Source organism: Mustela nivalis (genome assembly GCF_964662115.1).
Source record: "Mustela nivalis genome assembly, chromosome: 10".
NCBI lineage: Eukaryota > Metazoa > Chordata > Mammalia > Carnivora > Mustelidae > Mustela > Mustela nivalis.
The window spans coordinates 32,867,157-32,884,392 of NC_139029.1; the positions used below are offsets into that span (position 1 = coordinate 32,867,157).

The 17,236-nt window shown below is 57.4% G+C and overlaps 1 protein-coding gene across 8 annotated transcripts in view; it reads right to left on the bottom strand.

Moving 5' to 3' along the window:
- The window catches only part of SLC6A9 (solute carrier family 6 member 9), a 31,328-nt gene that overhangs the window by 1,358 nt on the left and 12,734 nt on the right, over window positions 1-17,236 (bottom strand). For 5 of the 8 annotated variants that reach the window (XM_082688296.1, XM_082688297.1, XM_082688299.1 and 2 more), the window contains 11 exons: window positions 12,161-12,317; window positions 11,442-11,573; window positions 10,799-11,069; window positions 4,691-4,823; window positions 4,338-4,472; window positions 4,143-4,246; window positions 3,523-3,760; window positions 3,298-3,432; window positions 3,089-3,188; window positions 2,899-2,999; window positions 35-205 (listed from right to left, as the gene is read on the bottom strand). In XM_082688296.1, the coding sequence (XP_082544422.1) occupies window positions 35-205; window positions 2,899-2,999; window positions 3,089-3,188; window positions 3,298-3,432; window positions 3,523-3,760; window positions 4,143-4,246; window positions 4,338-4,472; window positions 4,691-4,823; window positions 10,799-11,069; window positions 11,442-11,573; window positions 12,161-12,317 (1,677 nt within the window). The remainder of the gene's footprint in view (window positions 1-34; window positions 206-2,898; window positions 3,000-3,088; window positions 3,189-3,297; window positions 3,433-3,522; window positions 3,761-4,142; window positions 4,247-4,337; window positions 4,473-4,690; window positions 4,824-10,798; window positions 11,070-11,441; window positions 11,574-12,160; window positions 12,318-17,236) is intronic. The other 3 variants (XM_082688300.1, XM_082688301.1, XM_082688302.1) reach the window with 2 other exon arrangements.

Below are 17,236 nucleotides of genomic sequence, written 5' to 3' on the forward strand. Positions count from 1 at the left end.
GTTCATCTGGCTGTGGCCTGCCCCCACCCCTCACCTGGAGGAGCGTGTCCCCATCTGTGCGGCAGAGCTGGAACAGGGCATAAAGGGGGATGCAAATGACGGAGGACAAAGCCATCAGGAAGCCAATGGCCACAGCCCAGCCTGGGTATTGGTAGTGGTTGTAGGTGATTGGCCGGTACTGGATCACGGTGAAGATGAGAATGAACTGCAGACAGTAGGGGAAGGGAGTGCCCTTGAGGCCAGCCCAGCACTGCCCCTGCATCCCCCGCCCCTCCATCCTCCACCCCTTCATCCTGCCCCCCTCCATCCCCACCCTTCTCTAGGCCTCCGTGCCCTCCGCCCAGCACCCCTTCCCCCTCCTCTCTGGTCTCCAGAACTAGGAAGAGGCATTTGGGGCAGGACAGGGGCAATGTCAAGGTTTGGGTAGGGGAAAAAGCAGGTGGAACCAGGGGTCCAGGGCCTGGGGGACAGGTAGGCATCAGGCATTGTGGAGGAGGAGAGGTCTGTCCGCACCATAATCACGAACCGGCCAGGGAACAACTGATAACCGCCTTTGCAGTCAGTCAGTTCCGCTCAGAGATTCTCGATGGCTCCCTTTTGCCGAGTCCCGGGCCTTAGGGTTCTTACCCTGGTCTCACCCTGGTCTCAGTGTTGGGTTGCACCCAGCATTTTCCTCCCTCTTCATTTATTCTGGAGAATCCTCTCCATTTTCCTGTCAGACCCTATGTAAATGCCACCTCCTTCAAGAAGCCTTTCCAGATTTCTCATCCCTCTTCCTAAAAGGGCTCTCAATGGCATTTTCCAACTGCTGAGCACTTGTTTCATGTTTCCCATAGGCCTGGGGCCTCCTGGGACCTCATCAGGGTCTCCAGTTCCCGGCACAGTGCCTGGCACAACTTTACTGATGATTTGAACTGACTTGTACAGAGAGATGGGAGCGATGCAGGAGAGGATAGGGCCAACCCCCACCTGTCGAAGGCGCAGGAGCCACAGGGGAGGCTCCAAAGGCTAGAAATGGTGAACGGCAGGCTGGGGACCCACCGGGAACGGTTTTGGAAAGAGAGGAGTGGAATGGGAAATGAACCCCGGGGCCACAGCAATGACAACAAACTAAGGAAGCAGAAAGATGGGCTGGTGGCTCATGGGCCATTCCCCGGGGGGCCTCAGCAGTGCCTCCAGAGCCCTCAGCAGCATCCTGGTGCCCCAATTCGGGGGGGGGGCGAGATCCACATCCACTAGGGATGTGCATAGTAGGAGCTTATGACAAGTTTCCTGAACGGAACTAGATGCTGATCAAGGTGTAAACAAGTCCCTTGTCTCAGCTGACAGAAAGATGGTTTGTCAAGAAGAGCCTTTCAGAAATATAAAGAAGCCAAGCCCCCAAAGAAGACATGACAGCCCAGATATATGGGTCCACAGGGCCCGGAGTCCTTGGCTTAGGGGGACTCTGGCCTGGCTTTCTGAACTCAGAGATGGAGCTGCTCTTTGTCTCAATCTCACAGAGACATGGGACCTGGGCCCAGTCTGCCGCCACCCTGCCGAAACCTTGGGAGCCTTCCTGTGTCTGTCTCCTCTCTGTCTCCTGCTCTGCCTTGGCTTGTACCCGGGGGTCTCTGCCCAGGGTGGCAGCCTCTTTGGAGCTCTGGAGGGTGAGCTCCCCTCTGGAGGGTCCCAGGCCTTGGCCTCAGCCACAGCGACAGCCCCCAGGGGGCTCACGCTTGGCCACAGTGCCTGGCCTCCCCCGCCTCCCACCACTTACAGGAGGCTTCCGCTGCTCCTGTTTCACAGCTGGGCCAGTGGCCAGAGCTGGTGGCTGTGCCAACCTCCGGGAAGATCCCACACCCCATGTGACAGAGGCCTCCTCAGTCTCGGGGGCCTTTTCCCTCCCCCAGAAATAGGAGCTCAAGTGGAAATCCAGTGCTGAGGTCCCTGTGGCCCAGCGAGGCTGGGCATGACAGGGACATGACGGAACACTGCTGCCCCTGCCACTAGGCTCGCCCTTCTGTCACTCAGGTGGCCCTTCCTCTTCTCTGTGGAGCCACCATTCCATCGTCAAACACTTTGTGGCTCCCCCCCAACCCTGGGCATAAAGGAGCAAAATCAGATGGTTTTTAGCCCGTGGACCAGTCCGCCTTCCTGCAGGCGCTTCTGGTGTAGCCTGGCCCAGCACACAGGCCCCAGACGGGACCACTGGCTTCCAAGCGTGATTCTGTCCTTTATTAGTTGTGTCAGCTTGGGTCAATGACTGAACATCTCTGTGCCTCTGTCTCGTCATCTGTCAAGTGGGAATGACAACGATACCTTGGAGAGTCGGATCACATGAGCCGATCCATGAACAACGTGCAGAAATCCCACTCCCTGATGGGAGTCTCCCAGGTGTTGGTGATCAGTGGAACGAGAGCATTCCCTCTCCAGAGCCAGGCCACTCTGGTGCCTGGAAGGCCTGCCTCTAGTCTGGAGCTGACATGGGACTCTAACAACCCTCTTGTGGAACACCCATGCATTCACACTGCATACCCCGAGCACCTGGGCTTAGAGGGATTGGAGATGGGAGCTCAGCCAGGCCCAGCAAGGCAGAAACCCATATCACTAATGGTTGCTGAGGCCCATCAGGGACAGGCAGAAGGGAGGGCCAGCTCTCAGCAGCCGCCAGTCTGCTTTCTTCAGTCGAATAAGGGCTCTCAGCTCCCTCCCTATGCCGAGGCTGGTGCCTGGGTGGTTCTGAGTCTCTACCTGATTCTGTGCAACCTCTTTCAGACTCCCAGTGGCCCCGGGTGCGGAGACCCCTTGGGGGAGCTCTGGCCAGATAGATGGGCTCTTGAGCTCCCTTGCTGGTTCCCAGTAGAAGGACACTTGTCAGAGGGCAGCAGGGAGGGAGGGGCCAGACCAGAAACTTACAAAGATGATGGCTGGAGACACAAAGCGCCAGCAGATCTGGAAGAAGAGGGGTGGTGGGAAGCCCAGCATCATCTGGATGTCCTGGAAGTAGTTCCTGTGCCCTGAGAGAGGGGTGTCAGTAAGCCTGGCAGGGCAGTGTGGGCAGGCCAGGGCCTGGGACGCGAGAGGACACAGGAGCTTGGGCACTTACCATAGATGTACATGATGGACACACACATGATGCAGGAGATGATGACCAAGGAGAAGCTGGCCGCATAGTTGTCCATTAACAGCAGCCAGTAGATGCCTGCCTATGGGCCAGTGGGCAGCTGAGTCGGGAGTGCCCGAGGCCCCAATCTCCTGCCCCAGAAACCCCCCCTACCCTGGCCACTCCAGCCCAGGCTTTCCCTCACGTCTTACCTGGCTGGTGAGAGGGATGCCCAGCAGGAACCCAGCCACGGCCACACCCAAGGTCACGTAGGTCTTTTTCTGCAGGATCCACTCATTTCCCACCTCATCCACAATGGCTGTGACCAGTGTCTCTAGGAGGCAGAACTGCAGGGTGTGGCTGTCAGAGCAGGGGCCTGGCCTCTGGCCCCACCTCCTCCTTCACCGGGCCCCTGGGCCATGTCCCGCACCTCCTACCTGAGTGCCCAGCCCCAGCAAGATGAGCATAAAGAAGAAGAGCAGGGACCAGAGTGGGGAGATGGGCAGCAGGGTGAGGGCCTCGGGGTAAGCCACGAAGGCTAGGCCAGGGCCATGGTCAGCCACACGGGACACGTCCACACCCAGGTGATTGGCCATGAAGCCCAGGATGGAGAAGATGACGAAGCCGGCGTAGACGCTGGTGGCACAGTTAGTGATGCTAATAATGATGCTGTCCCTTGGGGGAGAGGGAGGGAAAACAGGCTTCAAGACGAGCAGCCGGCTTCCCTTTGCCCTCTTCCCTCTGCCCAGTTGGGCAGGGAGGAGACCTGAGATGGAACATTCTAGGAACAGAATCCCTCTCAACCTCTTTTCTCGTCTGCTCCTGGCCTTTTTAAGTGGGCTGAGCCTCTCGAGTCCCCACAGGCGATTTTCCAGTGACCCACTCCAGACCCAGTGCTCCCAGGACCTCCAGGCCATGCGTGGAATGGAGGGCCCTCGGGGGAGGCCTAGGAAGCTGCACTGGGTCTGGGGATCTGGGAAAGCCTGGGGAAGGCGGCAGGGTAGAGGGGGCAGCCCAGGGCTGGCAGGGCAGGGGTGGGGGTGGGGGGCGATCTCACCGATAGCAGTTGTTATGGAATTTGTTGTAGGAAGCCATGGTGATGAGGCCTCCCCAGGCGCAGCCCAGCGAGTAGAATATCTGGGAGGCAGCATCCCCCCACACCTGCGGGGCAGGATGGGCACAGGAGCTGGGGTCAGAGGCAGGCACCTCTCGGCCCCTCTCCGCCCCTTCCAGGCCACACTCCATGGCCCACCTTGGCCTCCAGGATCTTGTCCCACTGGGGGGTCAGGTAGTACATGATGCCGGTGAAGGCTCCTTCCAGGGTCACACCTCGGACGAACAGGATGGTCAGCACCACGTAGGGAAACGTGGCTGTGAAGTACACCACCTGTGTGCAAGACAGGCTCTGTTGGGCTCCTCCCAGCTGTCATTCCTGCCCTGGGCAGCCCCTGCCTGGCCCCTCAGCCACCTCCGGCCCTCTGGCCCCTCTCTCCCCTCCATGTCCCCTCATCACTGACTGCGCCCAAGCCCTACACACTAAACCCCAGCAGGGGAGGCAGGGTCTTCCTGGGTGGGCACACACCCTGCTGGGGGAGGGGTACTTACTTTCCCTGAAGACTTGACCCCTCGGATGAGGCAGAGGAAGACCACCACCCAAGAGACACCGAGGCAGCCAAGGAGGGGCAATCGCACCTCCCCGAAGTTCCCGATGTCGTCTGAGAGCTTCAGTACGTACAGCCTGGGGAAGGGGACACTCTGTTATTGAGGCCTGGGCCCCTGATGCCCAGCAACTGAGTCCCGAGGCCCAGGGTACGGCCTTGCACATTCCTTCTTTCTCATGAGGTCCCGGCATGGAAGAAGGGGGCCATTGGGAGGCCCCAGCCCAACGGGCCCCACCCCACCCCTTCTGCCTGATTCCCTGAGACACCTCTGCTTGCAGCCCCTCCGGGACCCTCAAAGGTGCCCAGAGGTAACACCCTGAGCCTGGACCAGCCTCCTCAGCCCCTGGGGTGTCAAGGTCTCCCCGTCCCTATTCGGGCCCATCCCAGACCCTGGCTTGTGCCTTTCTTCCTTTAGTAATGCTCTCTCCTCTAGAATGGACACATCCTGTCAGGTGTCACCTCCTCCGGGAAGCCTTCTGGAAACTCTCCACCCACACTAGCTTCTCCATCCCTGATGAGTTGAGGGAGGTGGTGGAGTGCTCAGTAAAGATTGGAGGCTCTGACGCAGGCAGGCCTAGGCCTGAACCCAAATTCCTCCCCTATGTATGTGTGGCTCTATCTGGTGCCCTACACCGCCTCAGCAGTGCCCTTTCAATCAACGGGACACCTATGGGCTGGCTGGGCCCTGTGATAGGTGCCGGGCACAGAGACCCGCATCAGGCACGTGGGCACCAAGGAAGGGCATCTCGATCCCAGGCGGAGGGGCACTCTGGAAGGCTTCCCAGAAGAGGTGAGGCTTGAGCTAAGGTGTGAGGAAGGGAGCAGGAGGGTGAAGAGAAGAGGACGCGCGTGCCAGGCTGTGGGTGCAGCTCGCAGCAGGACGGGGGATCGCGAAAGAACGTGGCCTCGCCTGGGTCTGTCAGTAGCTCAGCAAGTCTGGTAGAGAAGGTGAGGGAAGAGAGAAGGATGAAGGAGAGAAGAAGCCAGATTATAAGAAGCCATGAAAGGCAAGGCTGAGAAGTTTGAATTTTATCCCGCGAGCAATGGGAAGCTTCTGAAGGGTTTTTATAAGAGCACTTGCAGGGTCTCTCCTTGGCTCAAAACTTTGCAGCAGCACTCGTCTCTCACCAGGAAAAAGCCTAAGTCTTTACAGTAGCTGCAAGGCCCTAAGTGGTCCATTGTCCTCAGTCTGCCACCCCTCTGGTCTCCTGTCCTCCCACTTGATGCCCCGCTCCCTGCCCCAGCTGCACGGGGCTCCACGTAGTTCCCGAACCATGCCAGGCACCTCCCTCAGGGCCTTTGCACGCATGAGCTTTCCCTCCGTCTGGAGTTCTCTTTCCCCAGACATCCATATGGACACGTGGGTGTGAGGCGTGTGCCGTCACACAGGGCCCCCTGCTTCAAAGGGCCTTGTGCTGGACTTAACGTTCTGCCATTGACATCTTGAAATTCTGACTACATCTGAATAAGGGGCCCCATATGTCCATTTCACACTGGGTCCCACAAATTACGCCGCTGGGTTTGTCGGCATCGCCTTCTCCCTCCTCAGCTCCTTCAGGTACTTACTCTGCATACCCTCTTTGCAAAGGGACCTTTTCTGGCGACTCTGCTTAAAATGGCAGCCCTGGTCCCTGCCCAGCACCCCTTACCCCCTTTGCTAGATTTTTCTCCACAGCACACATCTCCTTTTTTTTTTTTAACCTAATTTATTTTGTCATCCATTTTCTTGGAAGACAGGAGTACCCAGCTCCCCCACTGTCTAGCGAAGTGCCTGGCACAGAGCAGTACTCAAAAGATGTTGTTGAATGAATGAATGAATGAGTAAGTGAACACTGTGGTAAAAGGACTTGGAAGTAGAAAGGAGAGAACCTGGGAGTGGGGACCAGCCTGGTATTGCAGTTGTCCAGGCCAGAAGTGATGAGCAAGAGGCAAGCTCTTGAGCCTCAGTTTCCTCATCTGTAAAATGGGCATAATAACACCAATCTAGCATAATTTATAGCTGGATTTAGGTAAATACAGGCTCACTTCTGTCCCCTCTCACAGCTAAGACCTCTCAGAATAGCTCATAGACTGTCCTCTATCTTCTCAGCTATTCTCACCTTTTTTTCCAAGTCAGTTCTCAAACCTCACGGTGACGTTTTTAATACCTTGTGATGCGATGTTGCTCTGTCTCCTCATAGGACAACGTTGCCAGGCCTGGGATTTGGTGTTTGCTCCGCAGGCCTGTCTCTTTGCAGCCGCAGAAATTCCCCGGAGACCACCCTTTGCACCGCAACCCGCAGAGGGCGCTGTCGGACACGTCCCTCTGTGCCCCCAACTCCAGGCTCTTGGTCAAGGGGATGGCAAAAGTTCAGGAGCTGCGGGACCACCACCAAGAGGCACCTGGTCCCCTTCGACAGTGCTTTCAATATTTTTTCCTTCATAGTACACAGAAAAAGTATTCTGGGAGCTATTGGGGGTAACAGACAAAATCACTCAAAGCTGAAGGCAGTTGGGCTGGGGCTCCGGGCTGCCCAGGCCCCACTCTACGGGGCACACCTACTCGGGGCACGTAAGTGCTGGGAAGTTCTGCCCTCTAGAATAGCCACAGGGTCCTTCTGCTTCTACTACTCAGACCTGCCTTACTTCAGGCAATAGCATTCCATGTAAAGAAAATAATTTCTTGTTCAAAAGATTTTTTTTTAACTTTGTCTAATTATGTATGTTCAACTGGGAGTGTTTTATATGACTTTGTTTAATCATTTATATGATTTGCAAGGGTACAGCATTACAATATCAGGGGGCTAACAAAGTTTAGAATGCTAGCCTGGGTACCAAGTAGTGAATTCTACCTCTCTTTTCTATGGCACCATATTTAGTTTTTTGTTTTGTTTTGGGACCATGTGCTTTTGAGATCAATTAACCTAAGAACTGTTGGAACCCAACATCTTTACAAGTTGGCTCTCGGTGCATAACATCTCTGGAATTATTCTGCATTATTTTTTAATTGCCCCAGCCTGGCGATCAGCTCCTTGAGAACGAAACAGCCTAATCTGTTTCTTTGTGTCTCCAGCAGCAGCTGGAGCTCGTCGGCAGGCATCACTGTGCTACCCGAGCACCCATCCCTGTCCTTCATGGTCCATCTGAGTGATCTCATCTCCTCCTTACAACAAGGTAGGTGCTGTGACGCCCCCCCTCCCATTTAGTGGATGAACAGCTATGACTTTGAGAGGTTGGGTGGTCTCCCGAGGCCAAACAGTTGATAAGCCAAAGAACCACGATCTGAGGGAGGTCTGTGCCACTCCAGAGCTGCCATGAAGACACTGAGAGCAGGGTGTTGGGGCCTGAGTCCCACTGGGTTTCAGGTGCTCTGGGCTCCACAGGCTGTGGAGGTGAGGGCCTGCTCGTTTCTTAGGGCCTCCGGGCCTGAATCAGACCAGCACGCAGATGATCGTGAAATAAGACTGAAGGGCTGGTAGGAGAGAGGAGACCATGGGCCAGAGGGTGGGCAGGAGGCAGACTGGTGCTCAGAAATCTGTCTTCCTCTTGCTTTAGAAGTGTTTCCTAATCTTTTTTCTGACTTGCTTCCCTCATCTGTAAAATGGGACTATTCTATACTACCTGCATGAGCTAGCAAACTAGGTTGTGGTGGGGCTCCAATGTGATCACACAGCTTTCTGAAGGGGTGTTGGAGAGTGTGGGCCAAGAACACCTGCAGTCTCATTGGCCTGATTCATACCATCGACCTGATTCACACACAGGGGAGAGCGTGTATCCTGACCCAGCGTGGCTGCCTACTTCCTTAATCTCTGAACATCAGCCTCTGAATCTGAAAAACAGGGGTACTAGGACAGGAGATAATATGCCTGGCACATAGTAGGGGCCCAGGAAATGGGGGTGCTTGTTCTCCCCACTTCCTTGAGGAAGCCAGCCTGGGCAGACCTCTCAAGGGTCATTTTCCCAGGGTTTCCAGAAGGGGGCAGCAGGGAGCCATCCTGCAGGGAAGGAGTCCTGTTGGGGCTGTGGCTAGTGAGGCAGGCCTGGCTCCAGCTTTGACTGAGGAGAGTTCAATGCGCCACCCAGTGAGCCCTCCCAACCCATGAACAGTTTTCTTTGAGGACTATTCCCCTCTGGATAAAATCTCCAGAACTTTGCCCTGGCTGGCCCTAGCTAGCTGGGACTTCCTGGCAGACAGCTGCTAGGGTGAGGGCTTCGGAAGCAGCTTGGTGGGTGTGGGTGAGGCTTTGTGCTCCCCAGACTCCCCACTGCCCCCAAGTCTAGATCAAGTTGCCAGCCCACATGGTGCCTCAAATGTACCACAACACCTAACTGGGAAGTAAATTGCCTGGTCCTCTCAGTAGATGGGACCTTCATGAGGGCAGGGGCTGAGTGTCTCAGTCCTCATGCTGTCTCCCTTCCAAGGGCAGTGTCTGGTACCCACTAGGTGCTCAAGAAATGACCTGTCCAGGGGCGCCTGGGTGGCTCAGTGGGTTAAGCCTCTGCCTTCAGCTCAGGTCATGATCTTAGGGTGCTGGGATCGAGCCTCGCATTGGGCTCTCTGCTCAGAGTCCGCTCTGCTCAGAGTCTGCTCTGCTCAGAGTGGAGCTTGCTTCCCCCCCTCTCTCTGCCTGTCTCTCTGCCCACTTGTGATCTCTCTCTCTCTGTCAAATAAATAAATAAAACCTTAAAAAAAAAAAAAAGAAAAGAAAAGAAATGATCTGTCTAGCGACTGAGGGGCTGAGTCAGCCTGCCAGTAATTTTGCCTGCCCCTCGCTGGGAGGCAGGAGCCCTGTTGTCTACACTGCGAGCCCCTGGTGGTAATGAGCACATCTTAGCTGTTTTTGAACGTCGGTGGCACAGCATAGCGGCTGGTGCAGGGAAGCCGGGCCCTGTGGGGTCAGAGCACCGGGACCAGGCTCAGAGGATACTGAGCTGCTAGAACTTCCAGCCTCCCCAGGGCCTCTGCCCTCTCACCCATGGCTCTCTGCCACTTGGTGGAGAGACTTCAAACCTCAGCCACCTCGCAGCCATGGCCTACCTTCCCATGTCCCTTCTACAGCTCCCTCCTCCCTCCTAGGGGAAGCCTTCTGGACCACCTCCTCTTGCCCCCATCCCTTCAGAACTGGCCACCCCCTCTTTGTGCCCCTACCACACCTCTGCCCTAATCGGAACCCCTCAGGGCTGTGGACTCCTCAGGTGAGCGCCTCTGGGCTCTTCAGACCCCATTGGTACCCAGGACCTGGTAGAGCAGACTCCATAGATGTGGAATGATTTAACATGCCCTACCCATAGGCCCCTAACACTCTCTTCCCACCGGTTCCCCAACAAGACATGGGGAGTCTCCTTCAGGACTTCCCCCTGCGCCCTCACTCCTACCCTGTGGGGATAAGGTGTTCTAGAACACTCCAGCAGCAGACTGAGACTCCCATCTCTGTCACCATATTAGTGCCAGGCTGTCTTTCTTAAGCATAGCTTGATGATGACAGCCCTGGGCTCAGGAAACTTCTACAGCTCCCTTCACCCTGCAGTGGTATGTCTACGCTTAATTCATAGAAGTTCTCCAAGAAGGCTGGCGCCCCTCCTTGGCTCCCTTAGGTCCCAGGAGTTTCCCAAACACCTGTGAGTCTCAGCAGAAGAGCCTCCCTTCAGGGTTAGGACAAGCCTCTGCTCCTCTGGGACCTGAGGACTTCGCTCACGCCGTTCTCACAGGGAAGACACCCCATTGTCCCCACTCCACTCTGCTTCATGCCCAACTGCTGGAGCCCTCCCTCCCTCATGGCACCCTGGTCAGGATGCTGCACTCAGTGTCTAGCCCTCCAGCATTGTCGGCTGGGTCAGCCTTCTCTCCTGAGCTCATCCGTAAGCTCCTGAGGCCCTCTCCCTGGCTCTGGTCCTGGCCCCCTACCCGCTCAGCAGAAAGTTGCCCGATATCTGGGGGTGCTGGGCAGGGGGGTGCTGGGTAGGGAGGGTGGAGGGGAGGCGGGGAGAGCCAAGGCTTGGCACCAGGTGTCCACCCCTCCACCCTACCCCATCCCCCACTCGGTCCGGTCCGGGGCCAGCGGGACCTCCTCACCTCCAGTACTCCTCGCTGGGGCTGGTCCGCTGGAGGGAGTGGTTGAGCAGGTGGGAGAGGCTGCCTGGCGGGGTGGCGGGCCGGGAGCCATTGGTGAGGTTGGAGGCGTCCAGCACCCCGGCACAGTCAGGCGTGTTCCAGGGGTTATCACAGTAAGCCCAGGGTAGCACATGCGTCATGGACGAGAAGAAGTAGTAGAAGGCGATGCAGATGACCACGTTGTAGTAGATGCCGATATACGTGGACACTACCATCATGCCATAGCCCACACCTGCGAGAGGGAGGGAAGCGGGGGCAGCCTCACGCATCTAGCTGAAGGAAGCAAGGTTAACGGTGACGGGCCCCCGCCCTGCCCCCATGGGGTAGGCTTTTGTGGAGGGCCATCGAAGGGACAGGTCAAGGCCTTAGCAGGGGTGATCTGGGCGGCCCGGGGGCTTTATGGATACACGTGGTCGGTGGGGAGGGCGGAGGCCAAGTAAACTTGGATCCCAGCATGCATCCGTGGCCTTGGCCATTGATGTAGGGCTTGGGGTCAGCACCAGCGCTCCGGGGAGGTTGGCAGTGTTTGTACAGATGGGTGAGTGTGTGTGTGCGTGTGTGTGGGTGTGGGGGTGGGGGCTGGTGTACCCTCCCCAGGCCTCACCTTTGAACATGGGGCTGATCCTCCAGACCCCCAGGCAGCCCTGACTTGCAAACTGGCCAAAGGACAGCTCCATGAAGAAGAGGGGAATCCCGCAGAAAATCAGCATGATGAAGTAGGGGAACATGAAGGCTCCTGGCAGGCAGGGAAAGGTCTGGCTCAGGGTGGGCTTGGGGGCTCCCACCCTCTTCCTGCTGACAACCCAACAGCAAAACTTTCGCGATCAGCTAAGGCCCGAGGAGGGTGGGCCACACACTGAGCAGGAGCCTGGGGCTTGAGGTATCCTACCCACAGCCCACCTTTGAACTTGGCAAGAACCCAGGCCCCAGACCCACCATGTTAGGGTGGGATTTGATGGGTTCACCAAGCAAAGTCACAAACCTAAGTTGCTGGGATCCTCAAATTCCCCAAGCCAGTCAGGGGGTTGTTGACACACAGGGGGTGTAAGACAGGGAACCTCGGGAGGCTGAGGTGCCTTTCTCCACCTCTCTTGACCTCAAGGGAGCAGGTTAGCAGGGTCAGGCCCAAACAACAGACAGCCAGGGTCAGGGGGTGATGGTGCCTTAGGTAAAGGGTACCTAAGCCAGGGATTGGGGCAAAGGAAATGAGAGCCAGAGGCCAGCCTGTTCGGAGAGGGGTCTGTGCTGGGGAGTGGGGAGCCCGGGCCTTGGTGGGTAGGCTCTATCCGAGTGGGTGGTCCCTGCCCTGTGCCCGCTGGGTACCTCCCCCGTTGCGATAGCAGAGGTATGGGAAGCGCCAAACATTGCCCAGGCCCACGGCATAGCCCACGCTCGTCAGTACAAACTCGATCTGGTTGCCCCAGTTGCCCCGTTTGAGGTTCTGGTCCCTCTTGGTGGCCTCGCTGGGCACAGCACCATTCTGTGGGGACAGGAGAGAAGCTACCATCAGAAAGGCATTTGTGCTCCCGTGCCTGACCCTCTGGGCCTCTCCCAGCAGGGACACTATGGACCCTCCAAGCCCCCACCCCCACCCTGGGCTTCCCGTCTGCTGGCAGGAGCTGCTGGCAGGCCTGGCAGAGAAGGGGAGGAGGGAGAAGCGGCTGCCAGAGGATGCCAAGCGGGGCCTCTCTCTCTCACCAGCCCCCCAGTACCCTGTGCCAGGGGCACCAGCCCACCTGAGCAGCTACTCCCAACATCTGAGAGGTGGGATGCGGAGAGGGAGCTCAAGTCCAGAGCCCCCAGCCCCAGCCCCTCCAAAGCCTCCCCTCTCCCCTCTGGGTGAGGATCTGGGAGCAGCTGAGCCTCATACCAAGCAGCCAAGTCGGGCTGGGCACAAAGGGGCCTGTGTCCAGACAGCCCCCCCCACCCACCATGACCACATCACCAGGCTAAGCACGCCTGCCCATGGGCAGGCAGTGCGGGGGAGGGGATGCCCGACCCCTCCCCCAGCCGAAGACACTTTCCTGGGGGCACAGGATGGCAGGGCCTCGAGGTGGGAGATGGGAGAGCAACTGAGTTGCTCTCAGAATCAGGGAGGGTGTTTCTGGGACTCAGGATGGGAGCACCCAAGGGAGCCACCTATACTGCCATAGCCGGGGTGGGGGGTACGCTGGGGAAGCTGACTTGGGCTGGGTGGTGCTGGCCATGAGCTGGGGGAGGAGACCAGAGTTGTAGGCACCACGCCAGACTTGGAGGACAGACTCTGCTAGGGGAAACAGAGGGAGGGACTCCGGAAAAAGGTCTCTGAGCTGAGAGAGGATGGGCTGCGGAGCAAAGGGCTGGCCAGGAGAAACCGATGAGGGGATTCGCCCCAAGGAGAGAAAGCCAGGCCTGCCCTGGGGAGCTTCAGGGCTGGGCTGGGTGGCCTGAGGCCCCTCTGAGGACAGTCTCTATTGAACCCCAACCCCACAGTTGGATCTGACTCAGCAAGTCCCTTTACAAGTGTAAATATGCCCCTTCCCCATGCCATGGCCCTTCCAGCTCCTCCCAGGAAATCAAGCCACCCTGAGCCAGCACCTAAAAGATTGGGGGGTGTCTCACTGGAGACCAGGGACCCTGAGAATCACCAGCAGAGAAGCACAGAGCCCTGGAGTGACAGAGACAGCCTCTCGGAGATGGGCTGTTCCCTTGAGAGAAAGAGACAGGAGTCCCTAGAGGACACCAGGATTGGAGACAGAGCAGCATGGCTCCTGAGAGACGTGGCTGAAGTGACACCAACCCTCAGCTTGAAAGAGACATAGTCAAGGACAACAGTGACACTGGCCCATAAACAAAGAGGTCTGGTGCTTTGAAATGCTATCGGATCCTGACACTGACCACAAATGCAGAGGGAATGGCTTCTTGGGGACCTGTGTGCTTTCCAGAAAGGCCTATTTGGGAATGCAGACACAGGGGGCACCAGGGGCCAGTAGAGGCCCCAGCCATGGACCCCTGGTTCCCACGGTGGGCACCCTTCGGCTTGTGTACCCTGACCCCTACAACACAGACACTCTTATGAGGTGTTCCCTCAAACTGGTATTGACACCAGAGGAGATGCTGACCTTCATACCCTCAAGGGAGGCTTCGGGACGTGGCACCGAGAACCAGGGTCTGGTCCTCTTCGAGGAGTGCCCAGAGCAGGCTGACAGGCTGGAAGAGCCCGCATACATTCATTCCTGCAACCACAGAGGCTTACTAACACCCGCTGTGTGCTAGGCCCCGCCCCAGGCCCTGGGGACCCAGCAGTGAATTAACAGACAGGGCGGTGCGCTCAGAGATTAGAATCTGGTGGCTGAGCAAGCCGGTAATGTCAGAAACAAATCTGTGATTTTTATATTGCAGCCGTAAGGTGACCACAAAGCGGAAGTTCTTAGGGCACAATAATAAGGAAGGAGGCCAGGTGGGGTGCACTCAGGGTGAGGTCAGGAAAGCTTCCCTGATGAAGGGGCATGAGGGCCAGTCTGGCTCTGGGAGAGGGTGGCTCACAGTCTGAGGGTGCCCTCGGGGCCAGGCCTATACAAAATCTTGCCTAAGGCTGTCCCCACCTCTGAGAGCCTTCCTGGGGACAGGCCTAGCAATTCGGCATGGTCCGGGTGGTGGGGGGGCATTTTTTCAGAGGATGTGAGTCCGGCTAGGGGACAGTTTCTGCATTCCCAAACAAATCCCGGCCAAATAGGGCTCCTATATGTTGACCCTACAATAACAGTTTTATTCTGTTCAAGGCTTGTTTACTTAGGGGCACAATAGGAGACTGTGGCAGCTGCCGAGTACAGGGGTGGGGTCATGAAGCAGAGCTCACAGCTGTAACAGAGACAGCCGGGGGGCCAGGAGTGTTTCACGGGGCAGGGCAAAGGCAGGGCTCCTTGCAGAGACCTAGGTCCCCAAAGCTGGAAGGCTGGGGCATCTGTCCTGCTCCCAGTTCCCCCCGACCAAGTTCAGCAGGACCTGACTGGGATTTCTGAGGTCTGCTCCCCCTGGCATCAAGGGGGACAGGGAGGGTGCGAGTGCTCCCCAGCCACGTGCCCCAGGCCGCCCTCAGAAGGCAGCGCCACTCAGTTAATGAGCCGCACGCCACTGGGCCCTGCGCTAAGCACTTTAGCTATGCTGACCACAATCCATGCCTCGGGGAGGCAGGGGCCCTGGGACTGGGCCCAGGGGCGGGGAGCCAGGGATGGGGCTCTGGTGGAAGTCCCTGACCACACTAAGGGTCTTCGGGGCAGAAGGAGCTGGGGGTTAGCTACACTCTGCAAGCCCCGTGAGAAGTGCCCCGCAGATGCAGCACCCCCTCAGGCTCCTGGGCCCTGCGGCTCAGCACCATGCATGCGGCAGACTCCCGGAGCTGTGGCTGGGAGGTCACCGTGGGAGCACGGCTAGGCCTCTGACTTCTGTGCTAGAGCGAGCTACGTTCAAGGGACTTGGCTGGTGAGGGCTTGGCTCTCTGCAGAGGACATAGCTAGCCCCCTTTCTCCAAGTACGCCAGAGAAAAGGATCTCCAAAATGCATGCCCCACGGGGCTTCTGAGGGCGCAGGGTCCCTTCTCTGCTCTCCTCTGGGCACTCTCGGCCGCTGCCTTCCTCGGCAAGAGAGGCCCACAGCTGGCAAGACTTTTCTAGTACTTGCCTCGATTTTGTTCTCCTTGCGTCCTTTCCCCTAGCCCAAGCCGCTCATTTTCTTCATCTGCTGGGTAGACACCTGTGTCACTGATCAGACCTGTCCCTGCAGTGATGTCGGCTCTCGGGCACCCACAAAGGAACCCCTTTGTGCTCACAATTTCACCCAGACTGGCGGCCCGTCTGCCCGACCCAGCTCAGCCCTGCTGACTGGCCAGGCTTCAGGCTTCTCCTGCCCATCACCCATCTTTCACTCTCAGCCCCTCACTGCTCTCTCTTCCTCCTCTACTCACACCTCCGTGATGAATTAAACCATAGTGGGCTGGTGCTTCCTCCCCAGGCTCCCTAGATAGCCCCCACCCTCACCTGGGACTCCATGACCATGGGCCTGATCGGTGGTCTCCAGGATAGGGACAGCCCTGCCCTGTGCCCAAGCTCCCCACGCGAAGTAGAAGGCAGGCTCTGGGGCTTTCTTTCCATGGTTGAGAGCGGTAGGCTGGCTGGTTGTCCTCCACGATGCCCAACCATATATAGACAAACGCACGTAAGACCCTCACATAAGACCACACATGCACCGATGCCCTTCCCTTTAGGAGCAGTCCCTGAGGCAGCAGGGTCCGGTCCCACACAAGGACTTGTCACCTCCCACCCCATGCCTGCCTAGCCAGGTGAGCCATACAGAACAATCACTTACATAAGTCCTTTACACAGCCCCGTGCCTGGCTTAGTCCCCGCTAGATCAGCTCCTGGAACAAGCGATGTTCAGCTCCGAGGGCAGAATCCAGATCTCCCCACCGTGCCTTGGGCTTGGCAGGGCAGGAACCTGGGCCAGGAGTGAGAACCCCAGCATTCTAGATCTTGCTACCCCAGCGATTCTGGGCAAGTCATTTCCACTCCCTGCGACTCAGCATCCTTAACTATGAAATCCGTTCACAGACCAGGCCACCTCAACAGATCTACTAGCCTCTGCAGTTCTGCCTTGCCTGGAATTTTCCTATTTCTGACTCTCTTCTGAATCTCCCATTAGTTCCCACTAACTTTCTAAATGATTTTTTAAATTTTATTGTTTTTCTTCTAATTAGAAGAGCATTATAAGCTTATCACCAAAGAAAGGGAACCCACAGCAAAGAGTGAAGAGGAAACAAAGCCGCAGAGCCCCCGCCCAGAGGTAACCACCAACACGGGAGGCACCCCCTCTTTTCTCCATGCACAGACTGGGACAGAGCCCGGATTTCTACCCTGAGCTACGGCTTTCCTCTGGCTCCTGACTCCCGCCCTCCCGGATCAGGGTCCACTGGATATTTTTGTGAATTGTGAGCTCCCTCCTCCTGCTCTCGGTGGACACAGAAGAATCCTGGAGCTGCCTGGCTGGGCGGGCCCCGCTGGGATCCAGCAGGCCTCTGGTTCAGAACTCCACAGCCCCAGGGTTTGCTCATGGGATGAAGTCCCATCCAAGACAAACTTTATGAAGGAGGACAGACAAGACCCCACATCCCAGACTGACCTTGAGCCAAATCCAGATCACTGGCAACTTTCTCTGAGCCCCATCAGGGAATTCAGGCAGGAACGCCATTACAGTAAATTGCGGCCGCTTTAGAAGACCTCACAACGGCCTCATACCCCTAGATTCTTGTTCCCCCAACTTCTCTCCCCTTGGTCCAGGGGCCCGGCTGGCCCTTACGTAGCGCTGCCCTGCAATGACAGAGCCTTCCGTCCTTCATCGGGCTCGCAGATCCAGATCCCGGAAAGA